The sequence below is a fragment of the Chaetura pelagica genome, unplaced genomic scaffold (genome assembly GCF_000747805.2).
Source record: "Chaetura pelagica isolate M959 unplaced genomic scaffold, ChaPel_1.0 scaffold3, whole genome shotgun sequence".
NCBI classification, from domain to species: domain Eukaryota; kingdom Metazoa; phylum Chordata; class Aves; order Apodiformes; family Apodidae; genus Chaetura; species Chaetura pelagica.
In genome coordinates this window covers 1,440,865-1,464,700 of record NW_009952974.1, presented here as the reverse complement: position 1 = coordinate 1,464,700, position 23,836 = coordinate 1,440,865, and the positions used below count along the sequence as shown (strand labels likewise).

Below are 23,836 nucleotides of genomic sequence, written 5' to 3'. Positions count from 1 at the left end.
AGCTAATACAGCACATTTCTTCCCTTTGCAACACAACAGGAAATCTGGGAACACAGCTATATTGGTTTGCCAAGGTACCTCATCAGCTGCACTGGTAAACCTGAGCACATATTTGCCCAGTTAGCCTCTTAGTTCATATGTATTTAATTCTCAATTCATTCTTAAAAATCTTGACGGTATTTGTTTCCCTTGGGGACAGCATGAGGTAATAAACAGTTAGGAGGAGAGATATACCACTCCAGATCAAGTATGAATCACATCTCTCCCTTTTTCCCCAGTTAACAGTACCAGATGCAGCTTGTTTTCTTCTGGACAGATCAAAGTTGTTGTCAGCTTTGAGACTAGAAACTAAAGTAGCAGAAAGACATTTAATAATAAATTTACAAGATAACGAATTTTGCAAGTCATCAACAAAAACTCCATAAAATGCTTTCAGAGTCTTTGCCTCAGGGGAAAGGCAAAAACATGTGATGGATGGTGCCATAATTTCCATGGTGTTTTGCAAGCAAAAATCCACATCTAAATGCTTGGACTTGCTGCAACATTCAGAGTGACCAAAAGAATCTATTTACACACACACAAAAGTTGCAGTGCGAGAGGGAAATAACCTGTTGACTTCACTTCAATAAACCTGTCAAGGAGCAGTAACACAAATTCCTCATATAAAAATGAAAGCTGAAAATAGACTGGATACATATAGAAGAGGCAGCTGAAATAACTGTTGATTGCAAACAAGACAATACCATGCAACCCTGTCAATTTAAACATTTTCCCCCTCCCTCACCACTTTCCACTATGGGAACTTGAGTGAAAAAATGTAGCTATTGGAACAAAATTTTCTATATATGAGATTGCATGGATTTCAAAGAAAATGTAGTAATTCTGAGCCACCTGTTTGTCTCCTCACATTTTGTCTGCTTACATTGTGGTTAGGTAAGTTTAATCATCTGATTAGTCAAGTAGATTGCAAGAGAGTGCCCTTTTTACTGACCTGTACTAATCCAAGAAAGAATGCTTGCATTATTCAGAGATGTGGTCAGCATCTGAAGCAAGCATATACCACAGCTGACTTTGTGACCCCAGTTCTGCATCATCTCTCAAGACAAATGTACCCATTACCCAACAGAAAGCAAGTGAGATCGAGTTTCATTTTGAAAAAACCCCAACAGGCTTATTGAAGAAAATAGCCCATTCTATAAAACATGTTGAATAGGCAACCTGTAGAAGCTCTTCCTACAATCAAATTGGAACTTACAGATAAAAAGGAGAGCTTTAAGTGGTAAAGGTCACTGTGGTTCTAGGGATCCCAAATGAAAAGCCTCTTATTATTTATATTCTTGATATCTCACAGAGTGACAGCATTGATGGAAAACTGAAAATCTTGCATCAAAACATTCACTGCTGGGTGCACATGTAACCCACAGATCTTATGACTGCAGCTGAAGCCAGCAGCTGTTGATTTAATTATCTAATTGGGTCCAGTGACTGCTTACCCACTGACTGACGAAATTCCTCTCTAGTGTGGTTGCTGAAGGCTGTATGATTTTGAGGCTGATGCAAAAGGGCACCCTAAGAAGCATCAAACTGCAAAATGAACTGTATGTGGTAACACATATATGGAAGAGAACATCCTAAATTATGTATAAAAATACTATTATTTCCTTTAATAGCAGTGAAATAATGCGGGGCTGGGAATCAAGAAGCCTGAATTTTGAACTCAGGTTGTTTTTTTCTCTCTTACAGTTTAGAGTAATGCTCTTTTAATTTACTTTCCTGGTTCTACAAATACAGATTTTTTTCCCAAAAAGGAGCTGGCATAAATGTGCATCTTTCTAATGTTGGTACTTTACAAATACAAAATTAATTACTGACTATAATGACAAGGTTTCCATTAGCTGAATTAAATTAAATTAAAACCTATATTCAAATCACATGGAGATCAAAATCACAGTAAAAGTGACAAGCTGGTTTTAAAAAAAGTTGGTATAGAGCTTTTGGATAGCCTTTTTCCTGTTGAACCAACACATTTTAACTGTAGCATGCTCCAAGCTCTCACAGTACCATTTGATGAAGACACAGCAAGGTGATGGGGAAAAAGAGAATGCTTATAAGGAGTACACAACTGAAGATATTTTAAAGAAATGTCTGTGGTTCTGCTGTAAACTCTGCTGTACCTTGAACTGTGAGCTCTGCAGACACAGATGCCTTCCCAGCACTGTTTTCCACTGTGCATGTATAAATTCCTGCATCATCAAGCCGAGCATTTTGGATTTCCAAGAACTGGATGCCTGTTTTCTCAAACACCTTGAAACGTTCATTTTGCTGCAACTGAAGATCACCCTGCAAATACCACAAGACACCATGAGACAGCAGCTATTGGTAAGAGAAGGGAAGCAAGTTTTTTTGGTGTGACATCAGGCCAAAATGCCTTTCTTCTATCTTTCATCCAAATTCCTTCTATGAATAATACTTAAATAGTCTAAAAAAAAAGCTCTGTCCAAAAGTTCTCTATTTCATATCTGCAGGAGGCTGCTTTCCCTGCATTTTGCCACTCACTGATCTCAGTTTGGTTTTGGCTTTTCATTATTTACTGTAGCCATATTTCCAGAAAAACTTGTCCTCAGTGTATGTGGGCTCAACCAGTTTTCTGTTGTGGTTTGTTGCAGGAAGTCAAACACCACACTTTTAAGCAAAAATTTCCAACTTGGAGAGTACTTCTCTAACCCTCAATAGAATCATAGAATCACAGGACTATTCAGGTTGGAAAAGATCCTTGGGATCCCTGAGTCCAACCATCATCCCTAGTCTACAAAGTTCTCCCAAATATCTCCTTTAGGCAGTATCACTTCATGAAGTGGAAAAAATTCTGCATTTAGGAGACCTCATCAGTGGCCAGATGGGGATGACAAAAGACACTGGACATGTGCTGAGAGACACTGCTGCAACACACTGAAGCTGAATCAAAAGGTATAGATTCAAGGCAGGTAGAAATGCATGTAGTTCTGTATCTTTGTTATTTAGATTAGATGATCAAAATTACAATTTTTGCCTTTTAATTCTACCAAAAAATTGAAAAACATCTGATTTGTGAGCAAATCAGTACTTCTTCATCAACACTAGACATTAAAAGCAAGTCCCTTGCTATCAGGCCCCACAGCTTTTCCTATCCTAACTTTAGGAAGGGAAAGCATAGAGTGGTGCTCCTTGCATGTAAATTCTCACCATGGTAATTTGCAGTGCTAACTGCATTTCTTCATTTCAAGTCACAAAATTTCAAACAACCATTAGTCTATTGGGAAATCATACCTTAAACCAGGTGACTTGAGGCTGAGGTCGTCCTGTTATTTTACAGGAGAATCTGCCTGTTTGGCCTTCACGCACAACAACTCTGTTGGGTTTTGTAGCAAATTTGGGTGGACTCTCTCCCCAGATACTTGGCCTGTGTTCCACAGATGGAACAGTAAGTCTTCCCCTGGAAAGACAGTTTCACATCCTGGTTTTATGAAGGAACTGGAAGCTGTGGTGTTTAGGGCACACTTCAGGAAATGTTTTAGAACAGTGGTCTGACAACAAGGTTATACAAATAGGTGTAAACAATGTTACAGCCACACAATATTCTTTTTGGCCAATGGAAGAAATGGAAAAGCTGGTGATGACTGCTCTTGATTCCTCATGCAACTGAATAGCAGGATGCTGCACACCCTCATCCAGCATACACAACTCACAGATCAGATCTTGGGGACAATTTCAGTTGCTTATAAGCAGAGCTGGGCAAAGCAAATAGTAGAAAACACTGCACACATTTAGCCATTTAGTTTTTCCCATTTTCTGTTTCTCAATCACGTCCTAATAGATTATTTGTGTATACTTGTTCACTGGTCACAGTCCCTCATCATGTAATATGTTTTGACATTGAGTGCAATGACAGTAATTTCTAATATATGAATCAGCAGTTTGGTTTTTTGCAATGTTTCTGACATGTCCTGATAAAAATTTTTGGTTTGGGGAAATCTTCTGTTTGGAATCTCATTCACTACAATGCTTATAAAACAAACATGAGAAGGGCACAAAATCAAAGTGCATCCATGCCAGGTCTGTTGAGAGTAAATGCCCAGCTCTTCTTGCAGGGATGGCATAGTTGGGAAACAACATGTGCAATGAAACTAGAGTGACATCAGTAACTGCAGTCCAAAATCCTCAGTTACAAAGCTGTAAAACATAAACCATCAGGCAGTATCTTAGCAAGCAAAAAACCCCACAACAAATAGGTGCAACTTCAGGTCAGTTAATATCAAAGGCAACACTCATACCACCCTTTGCTCTGAAGCCCTGGTATAACAAAGACACACATTAGCAGATGACAGATGGTGATTTATATATTATATATTTAAACTTTAATTTCAAGCAAACTGAGCCATTTTTAAGGCCTTTTTTTTTCCAGATGGCCTTTTACCACATGCAAGTAAGATATGTCAGTATCTCACCATTTCTACCAAAGATTGGATACTAACAGAGACTGCATCTCCTTAGTCCAAGGTGCTGCCAAGACATGATGGTTGCCATTTAGGCAGCTTGAAGTTTCTAAGTAAGAGATGATACCATAATGAAAGGATTTACATGGACAAGACGACCAGCAAAAAGTCCTGGGAGAGAAAAGTGACTGTAACATACTAAACCAGCAAACACTTCATCATATAATTAAATATCTGATAGATTTTAATGTCATCTTCTCCATGCTACCACTAAAGGAGAGCATAAATGGGTATTAAAGAAGTCTTTTAGTGACCATATTTAGGTGGTGTTTCTGTATTTGTGTATCTATACACATACACTAATGCAGTAAAATAAAATAAACTACTAGTGAGCTGTAGCTTTATGGCTCTTTCCTAGATATACACAAACCAAAATATATATTGTTTATTCTTTTCTCTTCTCCCTGTTTATGTAAGGCATAAACTTTCCATACCATAAAATCACTAATACTGAATAGGAGTAAAACACAGGAGAATGAAAAATGAGGACAATCACTCCTAACTCCATGCAACACAATGGAGTAGGATAGTATTTTGTAAAATCTGAATGCATATGAAAACCCAACAGCAACCTCAACAGTCCTTTCTTGTTTTGATTATTTAGCTTGTATGTGTTTCAATAGCACATGTGTGATACAGACATTATTATGTAAAACCCCTCTATGTAAAAGTCCTCTTGATTACTCAGTTTCACTTACATTTTCACTGTTGCAATCCCAGTTAATTTTAAAATTACATACATATATAATATTCATATCAATGACAAAATGAAATTTTTCAGTTTTAACTATCTGTATTCTGATCACTAACATAATCAGAAACGTATCTTTTTTTAACATCCAGGACAACTCAGTCCTAAGGATATAAATCAGAAATAATTCAGCTTAAATTCAAGCTACTTACAAAAAAATTAATTCAGCTGCTGGGGAGAATTAGGCCTGGGGTTTTTAAAACAGTGGCATTCACATAATTGTAAAGGCTTACTGAAGTGCAGAAAGTACATGACAGTAAAAAGGCTTTTCTGTGTGCCAGCACAGATCATACCCTCGATGCATTCTTGCTAAAAGTTACTCCAAAAGTTACTCCATCTGGACTGCAGTTTACTCACTGTGTCCCTTGAAAATACTTAAATTCTATGTGAGAGAATGCTGATTTCAGTTGCTTTTATTTCTTACTAATGACTCTTAAAGCAGTCTGGCTTTTTACTTGTTTTCTTACAAAAACATACTAAGGTGTCTGTTAACATCAAAGCCAGAGGATTTCTTACCCAGGGGCTTTGGCACTGGATGGCAGGCTGTATTTCTTCAATGAATTCACTGTAAGCACAGAACAGAAAGACAGGAAGTCAGAAGTTTTTCAAGGCCATTTGGAATTACAGATACTAAAGACTAAAATATGCATTTCTCCAGGTTTCAAAGAAGAAGGAGGAATGCAACACCTGCAGTATAAGGCTATGTCATCTGTAGCCCAATGTTAGGCTCTCCAATTCCAAAAACAAGTTTTAGCAGAACTAAGATTTAACCCCTGGCCTCAGCAGTAACTACACTGCAAATGATGAACACAAAAATATTTTTAAACAAGTGAATGAAACACTGTGTCTCATTTCCACCGGGCAGCATTAATTCAAATTAAGACAGCAAAAAAAGGGTTTTGGATTCTAAAAGAGCTCTTTCCTTCGCTTGTTTTAATTTTTTTTATTTTTATTTTTTTTTAGTCCTGTGCTAATCCAGACTACCTTTTCTGTAAAATTTCTCTTTTCGAAACACAATAGTTCATCCTGCTAGTTGGTGTGAGCAGCAGGGACGTGCTGCAACGCAGGCGTGTGTGTAAACTCAGCGCCACCTGCTGCACGCTGCCCTCCTGGTAGCTTTGGCACGTTTAAGTGACCTGGGGTAAATCCAGAGTGGCAGCGTGAAACAAACAGCTCTCATGGCTGTGAAAATAAAAAATTGTTCTAGAGCCCTATAAGAATCTATATGACTGTCAGATAGGACAGCCGTACAGACTGGAAAGACCAGATGGTGTTTTCAGTCACTGTGTTTCCAGTAGCAGCCAGCCTGACATACAAATCTCTGCTGAGAAGAGAAAAAAAACCCTGTTCTTTGCTGTTTCGATGCCTAGAGGGATTTTTAGAATAAAGACCATGTCATTCTTAAACTGAGAAATTCAGTCATTGGGTAGTGCCATGAAATTGCTTTTAAACTGCAGCAAATCCCAGGTAAAAAAAATAAAAAATAATTAAAAAAAAAATATATATAAACACCTTTAAAAAATCTACCTCCATGCAAGTTCTCACTCAAAGAAGTCACCACAACTTAAAATTATGGGAAAAGCAATATTTTACATAATTTTTACAACAGTAGGCAGTAACAATCATGGCTGATCTGTACATATTTCAGTGTGTACACTGAAGATATCTGTTAGAGACTTCAACTCTGAGTAAACACAAACGCTGATTGCTTCAGGCTTGCTGTGGATTTTTGCTTTGCTTCAAGAATCCAACACACAGTTGTGACCTGTGGAGCTTTGATATTCAACAGATCTCTGGCATAACAGAATTGCCAAAAGAGAAGCAGTACAATAGATTTCCATCCTTCCCTGGCTTTGTGTCACTCTTCACATTTTAAATTTGGCAGCTATCTAATATGCAGATGTTCTCTTAAAAATTCCTGGGTTTGATCTTGGCTGTTTCCTGTGTAACATTTAGCATGCAATTACAACCAGAAGTTCAGCCTAGCAAACAGAAGCATACATGGAGAGCTCCAGAAACCCACTGCCTCAGCGTGTCTATCTGATAGGCTTGTGAAGCAACCAAGGCTGCCACAGGTTTTACTGTCTGAGATTTTTCTCTCATGCAGTAAAAACTGTGGCAAACTTGGCTGCTAACTTTCCAGGCCTCTGTTTCTGTCTCGAGTAGTGGCTTCCAGGAAAATTAGAACATTTATAGCAAAGGTCTTTTAGGTCTTTAGATCTTTTACTACCTGGGCATCATCATACACATCTGAAACTGAATGTACGTTTTATCTAGCTATACTTGTGTAGCTCCCTGCAAAATGTCTTAAGCTGTGAAATGAAATTAAATAATCTTACTCTTGCAACAGTGAGAAAGCCTGTGTGTAGAGTTGTGATTTTAACAGGACAATGTAACAGCTTGTTCATTTCATTAAACTTTATAATAATTGCAACAAAAGAATAAATATCCTCTTACCTTCCACTGTCAGTTCCACAGTCACCTGACGGACCCCACCATCATTTGCAGCCTCGCAGGTGTATTTGCCACCATCACCTTCCTGTACACCTTTGATTACCAAACTGAATATCCCCCGGATGCTGCGATCCACGACATAATGGTCTCCCTCTGGGACAGGATGCCCGTTTCTGTACCATGTGACCTGAGGCTCGGGGTAGCCTCTGACCTGGAAAGATGTAGGAGAGAGTGGAGAAAGAAACCAAACAAAACAGATGATGACATTAGGAAGAAATGTGGGACATTTAGCAATGCAGTGGAAAGTTCTTGCCACAGGAGCTGTTAAACACATACTCTTCGCAAGCCAAATGGCAGAACATAATAAAAGAAATCTTGCATAAGTCAAACTGTTAAAATCATATGACTAGCCAGGCAGATAGATACTCACACAAAACACTTTCTTGCTGGAATGCTTTACCTGCAGAAGCATAATGATGTTGTCAGTGAAAAATCCTGACAACTTGGGCTCCCATTGTTTAGAGACTCAAGGGGTGTAGTGCAACTATATCTCTAAGTATGCAAGATAGCAAGGTAGGTAGACCAAAAATCTCTAGCATGGTTGCCAAGGATTAGGCTTATATCATAAATCTCTATGGAGCCATCTAGTTTTCAACTGTGCCAAGAAACAGGAGCTCCTGACAAGAAACTGGCAAGAAATGCAGACTCATACCACATTTTGTCTTGAAGATAAGGAGTTGCAATTTGAGAAAGTGTCATTAAGTGTCATTCTTGTGTTATGGGAGAAGAGGGACTATCAAGACCTAGACATAGTCACACAAACACACTGCTCACCTTAAAGAGCTTTGTGGTCTAGTAGTAGCCCAAAGAAGAGTTTTCAACAAAATGAACCAGTCCTGTACTCATTAAAAAGCAAGGATATTAATATATACTTGTCTGCTATGGCAGTAATAATACCTTCAGATTTGCAGACAGATTCTTAGTTGGTGTAACTGAGAATGGAGTTATTGATTTCAAATGAGCTGTTGAAACCTGTGTCATAAAAAAAAAAACAGGAAAAGCAAACATACACTTGGTTTCAACCAAAGAGTTAACTCCTCAGCCAAAGGTTTTTCCTCTGCTTGATGAGAGATGCCATCCTCTTGAAAAGTTGCTTTAGTATGTGTTAACTCTTAGCACACTTCTCTAGTCATCACAACAACTCCTGATGACAGTATTTTCACCTTCTTTCCTATCCTCTCACTCTGATACATAGCTCTCCATCTTCTGAGTCTTTGATCCCTTGCCTACATGGCATGAAGTAACTGACTGGATCAAGATGAGCTGAGTAGTAGTTGTGGCTGTGCTTGCTCATTGGGAAAAGAGTAAGTTTAAACTACTTTGTACAATCTTGGCAACTGTCCAGGAAGTATCTTCAACCTCCAGGTAGGCAGAATATTGATATCTGTTGTGATTTGAAGAAGGCTTGGTTGTGGTTTGCACAAACGCCTCACAGCATTCTTCAATCAGTTTCCAATCCACATTTCAGCTCTTCTTTCTACTGACTGTACAGCACTTACTTTACAGATTACAGTCTCTGGCCAACCAACCTTACCCATTCGTATTTTCTCTACTTCCAAAACCTTTCATTTTTAATTCAGCCCCACCTCACTCCAGCTGGGTTTTTCATCTGTTGGAGCTCAAGGTACAGCTGTCAGAATTTTTTTTGCATTTCTTTAATTCCTGGGGTATCAGTTCAGACAAATTAATTTTGCCAGTGATGTGGTGACCCCTTCTTCCTGGCACTACTTTATATATAGACAGAGAGAGGACACTAACACTTGCCAAGAGCATGAATATGCTGAATAAGCTCTAGAAACTTTCCACTTCTGGTGCAAACTTCTCAAGTTCTTTCTGAGTCTGTTCTAAGAGTCATGCTGAGTCTATCTCACCTAAGTAAGAGCCATGTTCTATGAAGAATACATTGTGGGATCCTGCACAATGAGTCGATTGCTCTTTAAAAATACCACAGCATCTTTCTAAAGCTCTTTGTATCCACGCCCTTTCTTTCCTATGCTTTCTGAAAAACAGCAGCTCCCACTAATGCATGCCCCCTAACACTACTCCAGGGTATTGGTTTAGTGCTTACTAAGAGGGCAGGCTCCTGGGATGATCTTTCTAAGTACATCTCACTTACAGAAAAAGATAGTTGTGGAGCACCAATATCAGATTTTTACAGCAGCGCAGCTCTTGTTAGTTGATAACACTGGTAGAGTCACTTGTACCAGAGAACTGTTTCTTACTCTTAACTTGTCAATGCTCTCCTTCCTACCTTTTCACTTTAGACTAAGAGACGTACAAAGAGGTGAAGTGACTTACCCAAAGCCTGAGGGTATTAGAATGGGGTTTCTACCTCTCATTTTCTGCTTCACTGGATACTAAGAGTTCATCGAAGTTGAAATATGTGAGGCAAAATGGCTTGAAACTGCTATTTCAAGTAATGCAGGGAAATGAGGGAGTAACACTTAAATAGGTGTGAAGGAAGAACCATTTTTTCAGTGCTTTACAGCACAATCTCTTCACTAATGTTAGTTTGACCACATCTGTCTACAGTTGCTGAGATTCTGGCCTGTGAATACAGGTCATCAATTACATGTCATCTAATATATTTGCTGTTTTCTTTCTGGTCTTTTCTTCAATGTGTTGTTCAACCCAGATTCAAAGCTCCCAAGCTTCCACCACTTTTTCCAGGGAACAAGTGGGGTTGAAGCAACAGCAAACATCTTTCTTCCTTTTTTTTTTTTTTTTTTAATCATATTTTTAAGTCCCTCTTGGACCACACAAGGCTGTATTTTCCTGACCCCTCAAGTACTGTTGGACTATTATACATGCCCTTCTGGTATCACATGACTGAGCCCATATTAAGTATTTTTCCATTTCTTCCATATGTGTTTATTTTATGCTTGCTGTGTCTGTATTATTTTGTTCATCCACATCTCTACACTGAGCAAATGCCACACAGAAAATTACAAACACAGGTGATCAGCATGCCATTTCAAAAGTTTGAGTCATTCCCTTCCCAAACTCTGTATTTTTTGTTCTTTAATTTTTTTGTCAAAAATTAAATGATAGGAAAGCATTTTATGGAATTGCTCTGTTGCAAGGATTTATTTCAGGTTTGGGTTTGGAATGTGTTTCAAACTGAGCCAGCTCTCTCTGAAATACCTCATCTTGCCATAAAAGTGTCAGGGACCCTTAAGCAAATCATTGATTACTACTAGGTTTTGATCCTAATGGATCAATTCCAGAACTGCAGCAGGTTTTATATTCCTCCCTAACCTTTCCAGAGCTCACTAAAAACATCTGCCTTGAATAAATCCACAGCAATGATAAATTTATCTGCTTATTTAATGCCCAGCAGCAGAAGGCTATAATCTTTATTTACAGCTTGGCCAGTTCCAGTGAGACTACAACTTTTCTTTACCTACTTCACAACACTAACAAGTGGAGAATTGACAGTAAGCAGCAAATAACCATTGTATTAGCACAAATATGAGTTTTGAGCTTTCATCTGGACCCATTTACTGCCTAGAGCCTTCCTGGAAATGTCTGCTGGGGTAAAACAGTCCTGCTCCATCAACACAGCAAATGGAAGAAGCTGAGAACCTGTGGCTTGTGAAACTTCCAGAGTTAAGATTCAGTTCTGCACCTAGGTCTGGGGAATACTATTGAAAATGGATGGTGTTAGGTTCCCAAAGAACAAAAATAAGGAGAAAAAATACAACAAATCTATTGAAGATGTACAATAAAGGATATTATTATTTAAAAATGTGCTGCTACAAAGTAGTCCTCATTTTCACAAACCCAAAGGCACTCAGAGACCACCGGTGCCAGATACGTTCAATGACCCTTTTCTACTTCAAAAGTGCAGCAAAGATTTTCTAAAACTTGGCCTATATCTATACCAAGTAACAAAACAACACATAGGTTTGCTTACTTAAGTGCATCACAGTTGCAGTAGCAGTTTAGGATAATGAGATGCACTCTTCTGGCTCATGCTTTTAGCTTCAGTCATAACCTGCTTTGCAATAACTGCTGCTGGCTTCAGGGAGGTTGTCAATGAACACAAACCCACAACACCCAAAAAGAGTCAGCTGTAAGTGGCAATAAACCAAAGTGTGACTGCGAAACACTGGTGGATTGTGTACCTACACTGAGTGTTGCTCACTTGGACAGTAACACCTCAAGATTACTGAAAATTATGGCAAACATTACATAAGATATTCTAGCATTGTGTTCACTGTACTGGCTGAGGTGTTCAAGGCTTGACATTAAGGACTAGATAAATGGCCCCTGTTGCGGCTCAATGTCACATTAACACACAAGCAATGAGGTCAGGAGGAAACCAGCTATCAAAAGGATGTCTTGGTTTGCAAAATCCCCACAAATTGCATCGTATATAGACAGGAACATCAAAAATTGTACTAAGAACAGGAAAGATACAATTGTTAAAAAAAGCTGCTATTCAAAATAAATTCCTCTCATAGAGATGATTTAATTTGCTGCAATATGAATTCCACTAATGACTGAAATTCCTCTCAAGAGACAACCCTTCCTTCATGAAGTCCAAATTTTAAAACAACCAGGTTCTGTCAAAACATGTCCAGTTGTGCTATTTCTGTAGACCACCTTTGCCTTTAATTCCACAAAATCCAGACTTAAAATCTATGTATGAAAGTATTCAATCATTGAATAAGTGGTATTTGGGCGGCTCAATCCATCTAAAGAAAGCTGATACTTAATTTACCTTTGAAAGACAAAAATATTATCTAGCCAACCTTTCTACTTCACACACTATTTAAAATGTAGCTTTCAATCCAATTTGCATACCTTGCTGCTTCTTGTGGAAGACTCTCCTTTGTAAACTGTTAAAGAATAACAGAGTAATTAGGTAGCATTTAACATCCTAAAATAAGCAGGTTTGCTGCTCCTCCAGCTAAGTGACACTACTTTTTGGCACCTTAGTTTCAGTGAGAACTTATTGTAATTGCCCATTTATATTTAAGACAGAAAAATACGGAATATACTACTTAGAGAAAATATATGAAAGGGTTTTTTGTTTTGTTTTGATGAACATGTACACTGATAAAGGGCCATGCAAAAATAGACTTTTCCACTTGAGTCTTTTAGGGGTATGCAGCCCTTCAGGGTATTAAAATTATGCTCTTAGCCTGTATCTCATTTACTGCAATACAGATAAATTATTTATTAAAAATACTCAATTATTAGTGTAGTTAGCACATTTATATTTAGACCATAGTACGTGGAAGCATTAAAACAATATAAAAACTAAGTTTGCATGGCTGAGGTCTTACAAGAATAATAGCAGTAATGAAAAATTATTTCTAATGCATAAAAATACCTGCAAAACAGCAGAGAATAAACTGTTTCCCACATCCACACTTTTAAGATAAATGGGCCAGTGGGTTGGTAGATGAAGTCTGACAGCAGTGACGTCCTTTAGAAGACCAGCAGGTGTTTTGATTATTTGGCTGCCTGCCTCTCTTAACATTAAGGGATGCCAGAGAGTGAGAGAAGTTTTTGAGAAGGGTTTGTAACCCATCTTCTCACCTTCATCTAGGAAATAGTCTGTGAACTAGATCTCAGAAAAGGCCACAGAGAAATTGCAAAGGGATAAAAAGAGGATAGCCTCAGTTATAGCTTGCAGATGTTATCACTGAGCCTCGAAGTGTATGCTTTGGGCAGATCGTTACAAGTCAAACCAGGAGAAGACATCAAAGTAGATGTGGAAAACCACTCAGAATATCTGGCAAACTTTGATCTTTATTCTGCTGCCTGAAAAAAAAAAAAAAAAGAAAAAAAAGAAAAAATAGGGACTTGGCCTACCAAATATTCATTACTAGCAGGGAATAAATTGCTTGCACCTTGTGCAAAATATAAGAGTATTGATCGATCAGATTGGATCAAAAAATCAGCAGAAGAAAGGCTGTTAAACAGCATGACAAATTTTTAAGTGTAATTCTACTCAAAATAAGTGAAGATATAGGTAAAAACAATGTAGAGCACTTACACTTGAAATGCGGTAGAGATTGTACAGTGTACCTCTTCTTCCAGTGTCAAAGTATCAGCAAAAATGGAATATTATTCACTTTATTGCAAGTTATGTATTAGATTGGCTCATCTGAAGGTCAGACAGTTGAAGGCTCTCATGCAGCCCCAAAAGATTCAATCCAGACAGTAACAGCTGTTCTGTGGGTGTGGCTCATCCTAGGTCCTACAAAAAAAGAGGTGTTTTGCACATTCATCAGACTCTAGTCAGTGTCCTCTACCTTCCTTGAATGAAGAACCAAGAGTCTTTGGATACAGACTTCCAATAAAAGACTTGTCAGGGGAATGAAGCACTTGAGATCAAACTTAGCAGAGGATGGTAAGAACTGGACACTGTAACACATGCTCTGTCCATGTGGACAGAGTTGTGTGTTCTCTAACAAAAACAAACAAACCTCTCCACTTCTTGTAGTAATAGTTCATATTAACGTGAACTCTTAATTTCAGTCTCAGGAAAAAAAGCAGTACAAAACTGTGGAGGCTACGAAGTGATCATAATGAATACAACCCCACCTAATTGGTGATGTATTTTTATTTTAATTTACATTTTTTTCTTAGTGCAGGTGGGAAACGTGGTTCTGGCCAGTGCAACCCTTTTGTAAGCCTTGTAACAAAGCTTCTGTTAGGCTCAAGCTGCAGGTTGCTTGAACAAATGAACAGCAGATGTTCTTGATGGAGAAAAGTGGACATGATACATTGTTAAGCTCCTTCTGAGACTTTAAACACACACAAACCATATCTCAAGAATAGTTTATCCATTTTAAAAGCTTGCTTCTAGAACAGAGAACTTGCCTGGCAAGGTTATACATGAAAATGTTAAATATTTGGAGACTTAGCTATGACCTTGCAAACAAAGCAAATCACCTACCTCTTCTACAAAGCTGTCTAGAGTGTACAATTACCTCATTTAAAGCAAAACCAGAATATATGCTAGGACTAAACACAGCTCACTTCAAAGCTTTACCTATTGTATGTACAAGAAACAGTAACAGTCTTTCTGTAAAACTTGGATATGTTTTGGTTTAAGTGCTGAACTCTGGTAAACTACATCTGGTAGTTAGGTTTCTTGCTCCACATGCACACAGTCCTCATAAATTAGTTATTTGGGTGTAACCTTAACTGGAACACAACTCTGAAGACGTAAGTCTTCACAATTGGTGTGTGCATTTATCATTTCTTCTCCCAAATGATGGGAAGCAGGAGGAGAACAATGACAGCACAGGTCTTCAAACAGACTGTTGTCTCGCAAAAAAAATCCCAGCTGAACCACCACCCCCCCTGCCTACAAAAAACTGCAACAATAAAAAATAAAATCAAAAGTAAAAAGTAGAGTCAACTACCTGCAGAGCACCACCAAATACTACAACTCTTTCTTCAGGCATCCATCCCTGGCAATCACTGCCTCTCAGGCCATGCATAATTATGTTGAACTCCTTCTCAAGGTTTCACATACAGAAATTGCAAAACATATACATTTTCCTTGATTCTTAGTTCTGACAATGACAAGAAAATTTTTGCTAAATTGAATTCTTTGATATTGTTGATACTAACATTGAGTGAAGGAAATCTCATATTATTTTAATCTCAAGTAGAAAGATCATATACCACAGCACTAACATAGAAAGGCTACTAGATTTGTCATTGTCCTGTTTGCCCTGATAAAGATGTAGAACTACCTTGAGATGCAAGTAATTGAATTCAGTGCATGGGTAAGAAGATCCAGAAGGCAGAAAGAGACCCAACACTTTTTCCTATTTATTAAAAGCTATTCCTTTAAAATTATTTCAATGCAACTGTTAGTGTGCCATATCATGTTAGCTCTTCCTGGTCCTATGGAAAAATCTGTGGCCCACTTTCAAAAGATGCTGAGAAATGTGTAGATTTCACTTACTCATAACATGGTCATGAGTGCTGAGCACTTTTGGCTCATTTTGACTGCTGTACCCAGCTGTGGGGATATGAATGAAAAAATGTTTATTCAGTATGTTTTTAAAAGTCCACTCAAACACCTACGTTAGCATAAGCCCACATGAACCAAGTTCACATTATGGATTCTGGAACTAATCTGTAGATCACTGGATACAAGTACAGAATTTAGGTGAGGCAAAAACAAGGGAAAAGTAAAGAGTTAAAGGATTCCCTAAAGTTTCACATGAGAGACCCTTTCATAGCATTTCACTTTGCTCTCTGGCAATGTGCAAAGGTTTCTGCAGGAGCCTGGCAAGAAGTCCAGTTATCCTAGAAAGTGTGTAGTGATTTGATCATGTGGAAGAATAACTTTCTGCCATGCTTCTGTGGCTATTCCCTCCCTGACACCAGTACTGACAATCTAGGATTCTGCAACAAAATGTCAAGCTTATCCTATGCAAAATTCTTTAACTCTGATGAAAACTCACTACATTTTACTTCATTAAATCTGCAATACTCCATTTGGCTGGAATTATGCTTTCAACTCAGATCATCAACCAATGCTGGCATTACATGCACACTTCTTAGACAATCTAGAAGAAATACAGCTAACTGGGTCTGGAGAGCTATTAGGGCAGTTCAAATTCTAAGTATATTTTATTTTTCTACTTTGTACTCAGATAGCATTTGACGTTTTAAAGTCCAGACACGAAAAAGAATGAGATCCTTTTGCAGATAGCACCACAACAGTTCTAGTTTTGACTGTCTAAAGTGGTTCTGCCTTATCTGCAAATTTTGTTATCTCACTATTCAATCTCTTTTTGCAGATTGCAAAGGCACTGAACACTACACACACTGCCACTGTCCTTTAGGGAAATCAGCATTTATGGTACTCCCAGACAGAAAGAATTTATGACCTATCCATGGAAGACATGGTATGGTAACTGAAAAGCAGACAATAGCTGCAGATCATTTCTTCTTCTACATTTAATCATATTTTTTACAAATTTCAGTGTGGAGAGTTCCTAGAGACACACCAAGTATTGGCTTTGTGCTCAGTCACCAAAGTACAGCTGGCTGAATAAAGCATTCTTCCCCAGGTATCATACTGCCTACAAGTCCATTTGTCCTAAATTATTTTTGAAGGACTCAAATGGAGTTTCAGAGCAGCACTGGGTGTCAAACTGCTTTAAGTTCACTTAATTTCTAAATTCAAACACCAGCCCAGATTAACAGAGCTCTTAAGAAAATGGTTAAGCCCTATGGACTTTTAGAATTCTTCACATGTATAAGTGCTTTTCCTAATGAGATTTTATTTCATTTAAAGAATAAATTTTAAATTATTGCATTTAAAGTAACACTGTTATAAGAGGGCCCCAAAATAACCTGAAACATCATTCAGATGAAATGCAGAACACTGTCAAGGTGGACTCTGCCCTTTCCAGCATAGTGGACATGAGGGGAACATGCTGTACAGAGAAACACATTTCAAGGTAGCTATAATGTCAATCAGCAAGTGAACCAGAGCTTGTAAACCTCTGTTACACTCATGAGGGCATTTTCACACAGGTGTTGCAGTCTCCGAGTGGCAGTGGTTTTTTTGATGGAGCTTTAATAAATCACTCTACCAGCAGCAACATCTGCCTTTTTACTTTCTCCACATTGTAGACAGCTGACCTGTAGCCATTAAGCAAGCACATGAGGAGAGTTTCACACAAACCACCCATATAGCTCACCTGGACCTTTTTTTTCTGCAAATACAATTTTTCTGAACTTGAGACAGGATTATAGGTAGAATTAATCTCTATCCATCTTTAGATCTCTATATATATAATAAAACAATAGAATACCAGGTTGGAAGGGACCTTAAGGATCATCTGGTCCAACATTTTTAGGTACTACTACAGTTTATATGAGGTGGCTCAGCACCCTGTCCAGCTGAGACTTAAAACTGTTCAATGTGGGGGAATGTATCACTTCCCTTGCTCTCTACAACTACCTGAAAGGAGTTGTAGGGAGGTGGGAGTTGGCCTCTTCCCTCAAGTGAATGAATAATGACAGGATGAGAGGAAATGGCTTGAAGCTGCACCAGGGGAGGTTGAGACTCTTTTTACCCTGAATAATCATGGAATCCATTAACACCATATTAACATGTTTGCATACAGGTCTCAGAGTGAACTATATCGAGTAACAGCAAAGACAGTCCAGACAGAACAGGGCCAGGGTCTTGGCAGCCAAACAAGAACCACGTAAAATGGCGCTACAAAGAAGAGAATGTTAAGTCACCACCATAGGAAAATGTGAGCAACATAGATATGATACTGTCTCCTCTGTCACTTCAATATTGCCATACAGCTCTGCAGACTGGAAGTTTCTGTAGAACAGGCCAAAAAGAGTTCAAAAGCAAGGGCAAGCACAAGAGCTCTCAGAAAAACAAGGAAGATAAACTTTTCAGCCTTCTCTTGGGTGAAATTATTATCAATTTTAATGAGAATTTTCTCTGCTTCTGAGCCTTTCCTCAAGGAAAAAAATCAAACCAAAAGAAACCAAAAAAAGGCAAACTGCAAAGAGAAAGCTTTCTTCCCATGAACCAACTGATGTTAAGGCCTTTTAAAAAGTGTTACATTTTATGAGGTGCTGAATAATTGGAATACCTCAAAATGCCAAAAAATGCAGGAAAATGGCTGATTGGTATGTGTGGTTATGGCTCATTTAGGATTATGCAGCAAGAATGTAAATTAGTTCAAAGGCAAACAACTGTGGCTGCTGATTGGAAGCTTAGCTCTTGCTAGTTGTTCCACATAGCCCAGTAAGCCCCTAAAATGTCCTTTTTCTCCTTATCCTTCTCTTCATCCCCACCTTTGGTGATTCTAAACCAAGATGTCCACTAAATATTACTAAATGAAACAGCTGACTTAAGTCAGTAGCAATGAATTTAGAAGTAAGCTAGAAGTTTCCTGACAAGATCAGTGTTCATTTTAGAGCAGCAGCAACCTTTGCTACATGAAACAAGGTTTTGAACAATTGGACCAGAGTTTCACTGTGAGAGCTGTCAGAACAGGAGCAGTTCATTCATTTCTACTTCAACAGGGAAACCTGAATAAAAGTAGCAGCAAACACAGTAAATCATACATTTTATTTAGCAGTGCTAAATGAAGAGAAAGGCTGAAACACAGAACAGTTTAACACAGTAAAAATAAGTTCTTGGGCAACTGTGTCTCCTCTTCCCACCACAAAAAGTTATCTTGTAACACTTGACATAGATTTTTACTTTCAGTTGTGAATCCTTCATTCAGTAACAATTCAGAAGGGTGGATAAAGATTGTTTAGACCAAGCACAAATGCTAGGAAGCCCCCTGACAAGTACAAGATTAAAACTCACACCAACATTTCTCTGCCATTAGCAAAATGTGTCTGTCTCCACTTAGAAAGGAAGCTGTAAATATTTTGCTGTTTTATCTCACAGACCTGATCATAGAATCCAGACACTCTGAAACACAACTTCAGTCTGGGATATGATCAGGTCCAAAATCTCTGTCAATACCACACACACACAAAAGCAAAACTAAACAGTGTTAAATATTTTCAGAGCAAGGATCCCTTCATAACAACAATATTTGGTGTTTGAATTGACAGACACTTTTTAAAGACAGCAACCCACTCAGTTTCTTTCCTTTGTCAATAGTATGATCATAATTCACTGTAATTACACATGCAAAAAAAAGAATTTCCACTGCATATGATTTCTGGAAGATGTAAAGACTTTTTAATATTATTTTTTTACTGGTGCAAAGTTTCTGTCTTAATAGGATGCAGATTTATTTTCCACATCACAGAATCCTAGTGGCCCTATCTTCTTGTAGGAGCTACAGCACCAACCAAAAGATTTTCATACTCTACTAGCTTAGGGATGCTTTTCTTAGGAATTCAATATCAATACATACTACCAATAGCACATAGCATACATGACCTACCGTGGAAGATTAATTAAAAATAAAATCTGCTTTCTGTGCTCAAAACACAGCTACTGGAAAATATGTTTAGAGGTATGAAATTCATAATTAAGGGCAACAATTCACATCTGGAATGTAAGGTGCTAACAGAAACTTTTTGCTCTGAATGTACATGTTTAATTTCCAGCTAGACAAAATTTATTTCCTGCAATCTGGGAGTCTGGTGGTGGCCACAGAAAATGCTAAAACTGGAATTTAGCAGTTGCTGAGTTGACTGTACAGTTGTATGTTCATTTAAAGACTGTCTGCTGATAGTGAGAAATGCTGCTGGCAAAGGCAGTGCTCTGGGTAGGTTTTAAAAATTCTCCTCAGTTATGTGTACTGCTTTGTTGTTAGTGCTGCTTGGTAGGCTGAGAAGCACAATGGGCATGAAATGTCATTTGTTTCAAATTTCATTAAAAAATAGAACCGATGCGATTACAAAGAGGTATAAAATGCAATGTGAGATTGTGAAGGTATGAATACATTAGACAGCCTAAACATCTAGCATTTCTCATGGTATTGTTTGTTCTGCTATGCTATGTGTAACTTACTGCTATATGTTAAATAATTCAGTCTTCCATACATAAGCTTATTGCAAAACATAAAGTGCTCATTAGCAACTGCTAGTGATGCTTTTATCCTCTAATAATCTGTAAAAACTATAAAGCTTTCCAGGTTTCACACATATACTTTTTAACAACAGTGTAGCAGAGATAACTCATAGAGCACCATACACAAACTTCTGTGTTTGAAGTAAAAATAAAAATTAAGGCCTAAGCAGCAGGTGTTTAAAAGAAAAAAACTCTCCAAGCAACAAGTATAAATTGATGTGGCTATAAATTTCTAGTTCAACAGTTCAGAATAAATATTTATATACATGCTGACTTAAAGAGAATTTTTGTGGGCTCACCATTTCTTTCTAATGCTTTCTCTCAAAACTAAAATTGCTGTGATCTTGGAAAGAGCAGTGTACACGTGCAGTCAAAAATAGGTATGTTTGTTTAGCTTGTGGAAAAAGTGCTTATTGTGCATGTGCTTTCAGTAGAGCTCCACTTAACTGCAGTTGCTGGCATTCCTACTGAGAGATCTAACCAAATCCAATGTTTTCCATTAAACCTATAAGCATGTAACTGTCTCCCAAGCAGATAAATTTTTGTCTACGCTTCTGTCCATTTGCATATCCCAACAAGTCAATAAACTCTTTTAATTCTGGGATTGTGTTTTCATGAATTGGTGCTCTTAATCCAACTGGAGTCACCCAGATACTGGAGGTACTTGTGTCTATTGCAAATCTTAACTTTCTCTTCCAAAATCAGAAACTACTTATCTCCGATAAAGATAGGTTCATGCTTAAGGTACTGGATAAGAACTAAACTTCTGGAAGACAGCAGTTCAATTCTGAATCCAGGCATTTTTTTCTGTGGGACATGCAAGGACACTAGATTAATTAGTTGGTTTAAGTGGTACCATGAAATAAGAAAAACCACTAACACACAAAAATAAACCCCACCATTTACCACTGTTCTTCAATCTCTACTTCCAAGACTTTCTCATCATTTTTCTTCCAGTGCCCTGGCCTTTAACATAACTTTGTTTTGAAATATAAATATTTCCCTCCTCTAGAGCTGAACTGCTGAGTTATTCTTTGATAAAGAAACACCAGAATCACACAGATGAAAGAGTATTACTTTCCATTGTATTCACAGAACTGAAAAAATCTTTATTCCTTCTTTGCCTGATGAATATGGGAATGTGATACGAGTTAGTTTTCAGATACAGAATATCTGATACTACTGTGTGTGGGAGCTTTTATAAACCTTTTACAAAATAGTTTGCATTAAATTAATATTCTAGGCTTAGCAAAAACAATTTAAATAATACATGCACCATAACTATAGTCTTGCTTGTGCCTTATGGGGCATGTGAAAGAAAGACATCTCAAGCCACACAGTTACAATTTGACTCTACTGTGCAGCTAGAGGAAAATTACCATTCAGATCCAACATGAGTCAAGAGAGCACAGACCCAGATGACATAAGCTCAAAATTCTGTTGCCAAAAGTCAAGTAACCATGAACAGAATTATTTAATGTCAGTCTTTGCTTCCCCATTTCCTTTGGACAACACGTGCAGATTGTTGTCATCTTTAAATGAAAAGCTCTTGTATACATTACACATTGGCATACAGTATTACTTTTAATTAGTATTTTAGTAAGCTCAGCTGTTTTATTTATAATCAATAGTATATTCCATAGAGAACCATTTGCTGCACTATTTTGAAAAGGTGCAGAAAAACAAGGAAAATTAAGAAAGGTGATAAAAATTACTTATTTTTCCATTTCACCTCATACTGCACATGTATTACAAAGGTCTCTATACAAGCAAAGCTGACTTGGAATTTATACTAGTTTTAGCCACAGCATTTTCAGAAGACAAGGACTGCTTTGTTCTGTCTGGCTGCAGGTTTACAGTAATGCACTGATTTATAGAGAATAAATATCATCAGAAAGCCTACAAAAAGATATTTTCTTTTTAAATCATCTCAAGAATCTCACTACAACATACCCTTAATGTAGGAAGGCTAGCTCAGAAGTCATGTTACAAATGTGAGAGTCAAACATGGTTTAATTCCCAACTAATAGCCTGGCTGTCAAGTTTCCTAGAAGAAAAAAAATCAACATATTTAGGCAGGCAACTCAAAGCTCTTATACTGGACTAATAATTTCAGGGATGGTCGGACAGTGAAAGACTTAAGTTTTCTGGCCCCTAATAGTGCAGATACCTTTGACACATCTGATAAGAATAGCAGCAGCAGTGCCTCCTTCATCAAGCACTACACAGACACATCAACATCTCTCCTTTCCCAGGGTTATTTACTCCATGTCAAAGAGGAAGAGCGATGTGTATTTACATGAGATGCTGAACTATAAGCTGGGATGACTTTTGGCTTAAAAATAATGGTGAAGGTAGGTTTGTCCCCAGACACTGAACAATGAGCTCTGGCAGCTCAGGCACAGAAATATGTCCTGTTTCCTACTAGAGATTCAGTAACGTCCACTCACATAGTTAAAAAGTCTTACAGACAGAACATTAAAAATTGAACTGGGCACCTATGGAAGGACAATCTGGCCCTGCCTACTTTTGCTCATGAATCCTGAGGCTGGTACAGCCAACCCTGTCAGAGCACATAGCACTGCCTGCTGTGTTTGGAGCCTGTGGGACTGTGGCCCGTTGGTGATGGCACAGCCTGTGCATGGCTCATCCTGGGCTCCTGGCTTGCTTTCCTTTGGGGAGCAGCCAACCCTTGCTGCTCCCTGTCAGAGAGGCTGGTTTCTTTCCTTCATGAATGGGTTGAACTGTAACACAATTCACAGCAAGGTTATTTTCTGTTCAACATGTGCTTAGATGCTAGGGAGTCCAGATGTTACACGTAAAAAAAAAGTACGTTGTCTGGTTCTGCCCAGTAGGTTTCCAAAGTTCATACTGTACTCATGACTGAACAGAGCCAAGAAACATGTCAAAAGCAGAAATTTTTAGCTTTGGAGTCTAGGTGCTAGAGTGAGTGTGGACTGAGCATAACCACAGTGAGTAATGATGTGTTTTGATTACAAACCTTCTCCACATGTGGCCTTCTACAAAGATCCTGAATGCATCATGCTTACTGTTTATTAATGACTTTCTTTTCCTAAGAGGGAAAGCAGAACTGTACCAAAAATGTTGTTTGGTGTCATTTGGTGTAATTTAGGTCAGGCTCTCAGGGACATACATCTGCGTACTTTGTTATTTTGTGTGCTCTCATGGTTACATATGGCACTGAACCCCCCTCTGACCTTTGTGGTTTCATCAACCAGATGAAGGCAAGGTGCTGGAGGAGTTTCAGCCTGGCTTATGATGGGAGAAGGCAAATATATTACTAGTTAGCCAAATGTGTATCTGATGAGTATCCCATCCTACTTTTTAGATGACTTAGAAAAAGGAAATACAATTTTTTTACAGCTAGGGGCATATTTCTGGAAGAAAAAATAAGCAAACAAAAAACCCAAAAAACTTCTCCCCATTTCATCCCTCTGATACCAGTATAGGCTATTG

At 38.1% G+C, this 23,836-nt stretch overlaps 1 protein-coding gene across 1 annotated transcript in view; it reads right to left on the bottom strand.

Moving 5' to 3' along the window:
• MYLK (myosin light chain kinase) overlaps positions 1 to 23,836 on the bottom strand; it is a 144,594-nt gene that overhangs the window by 110,426 nt on the left and 10,332 nt on the right. Inside the window, exons 2-5 of the mRNA XM_009996028.1 lie at positions 7,741 to 7,948; positions 5,800 to 5,848; positions 3,307 to 3,472; positions 2,175 to 2,340 (exon numbers count right to left, since the gene is read on the bottom strand). Coding sequence (XP_009994330.1) covers positions 2,175 to 2,340; positions 3,307 to 3,472; positions 5,800 to 5,848; positions 7,741 to 7,948 — 589 coding nt within the window. The remainder of the gene's footprint in view (positions 1 to 2,174; positions 2,341 to 3,306; positions 3,473 to 5,799; positions 5,849 to 7,740; positions 7,949 to 23,836) is intronic.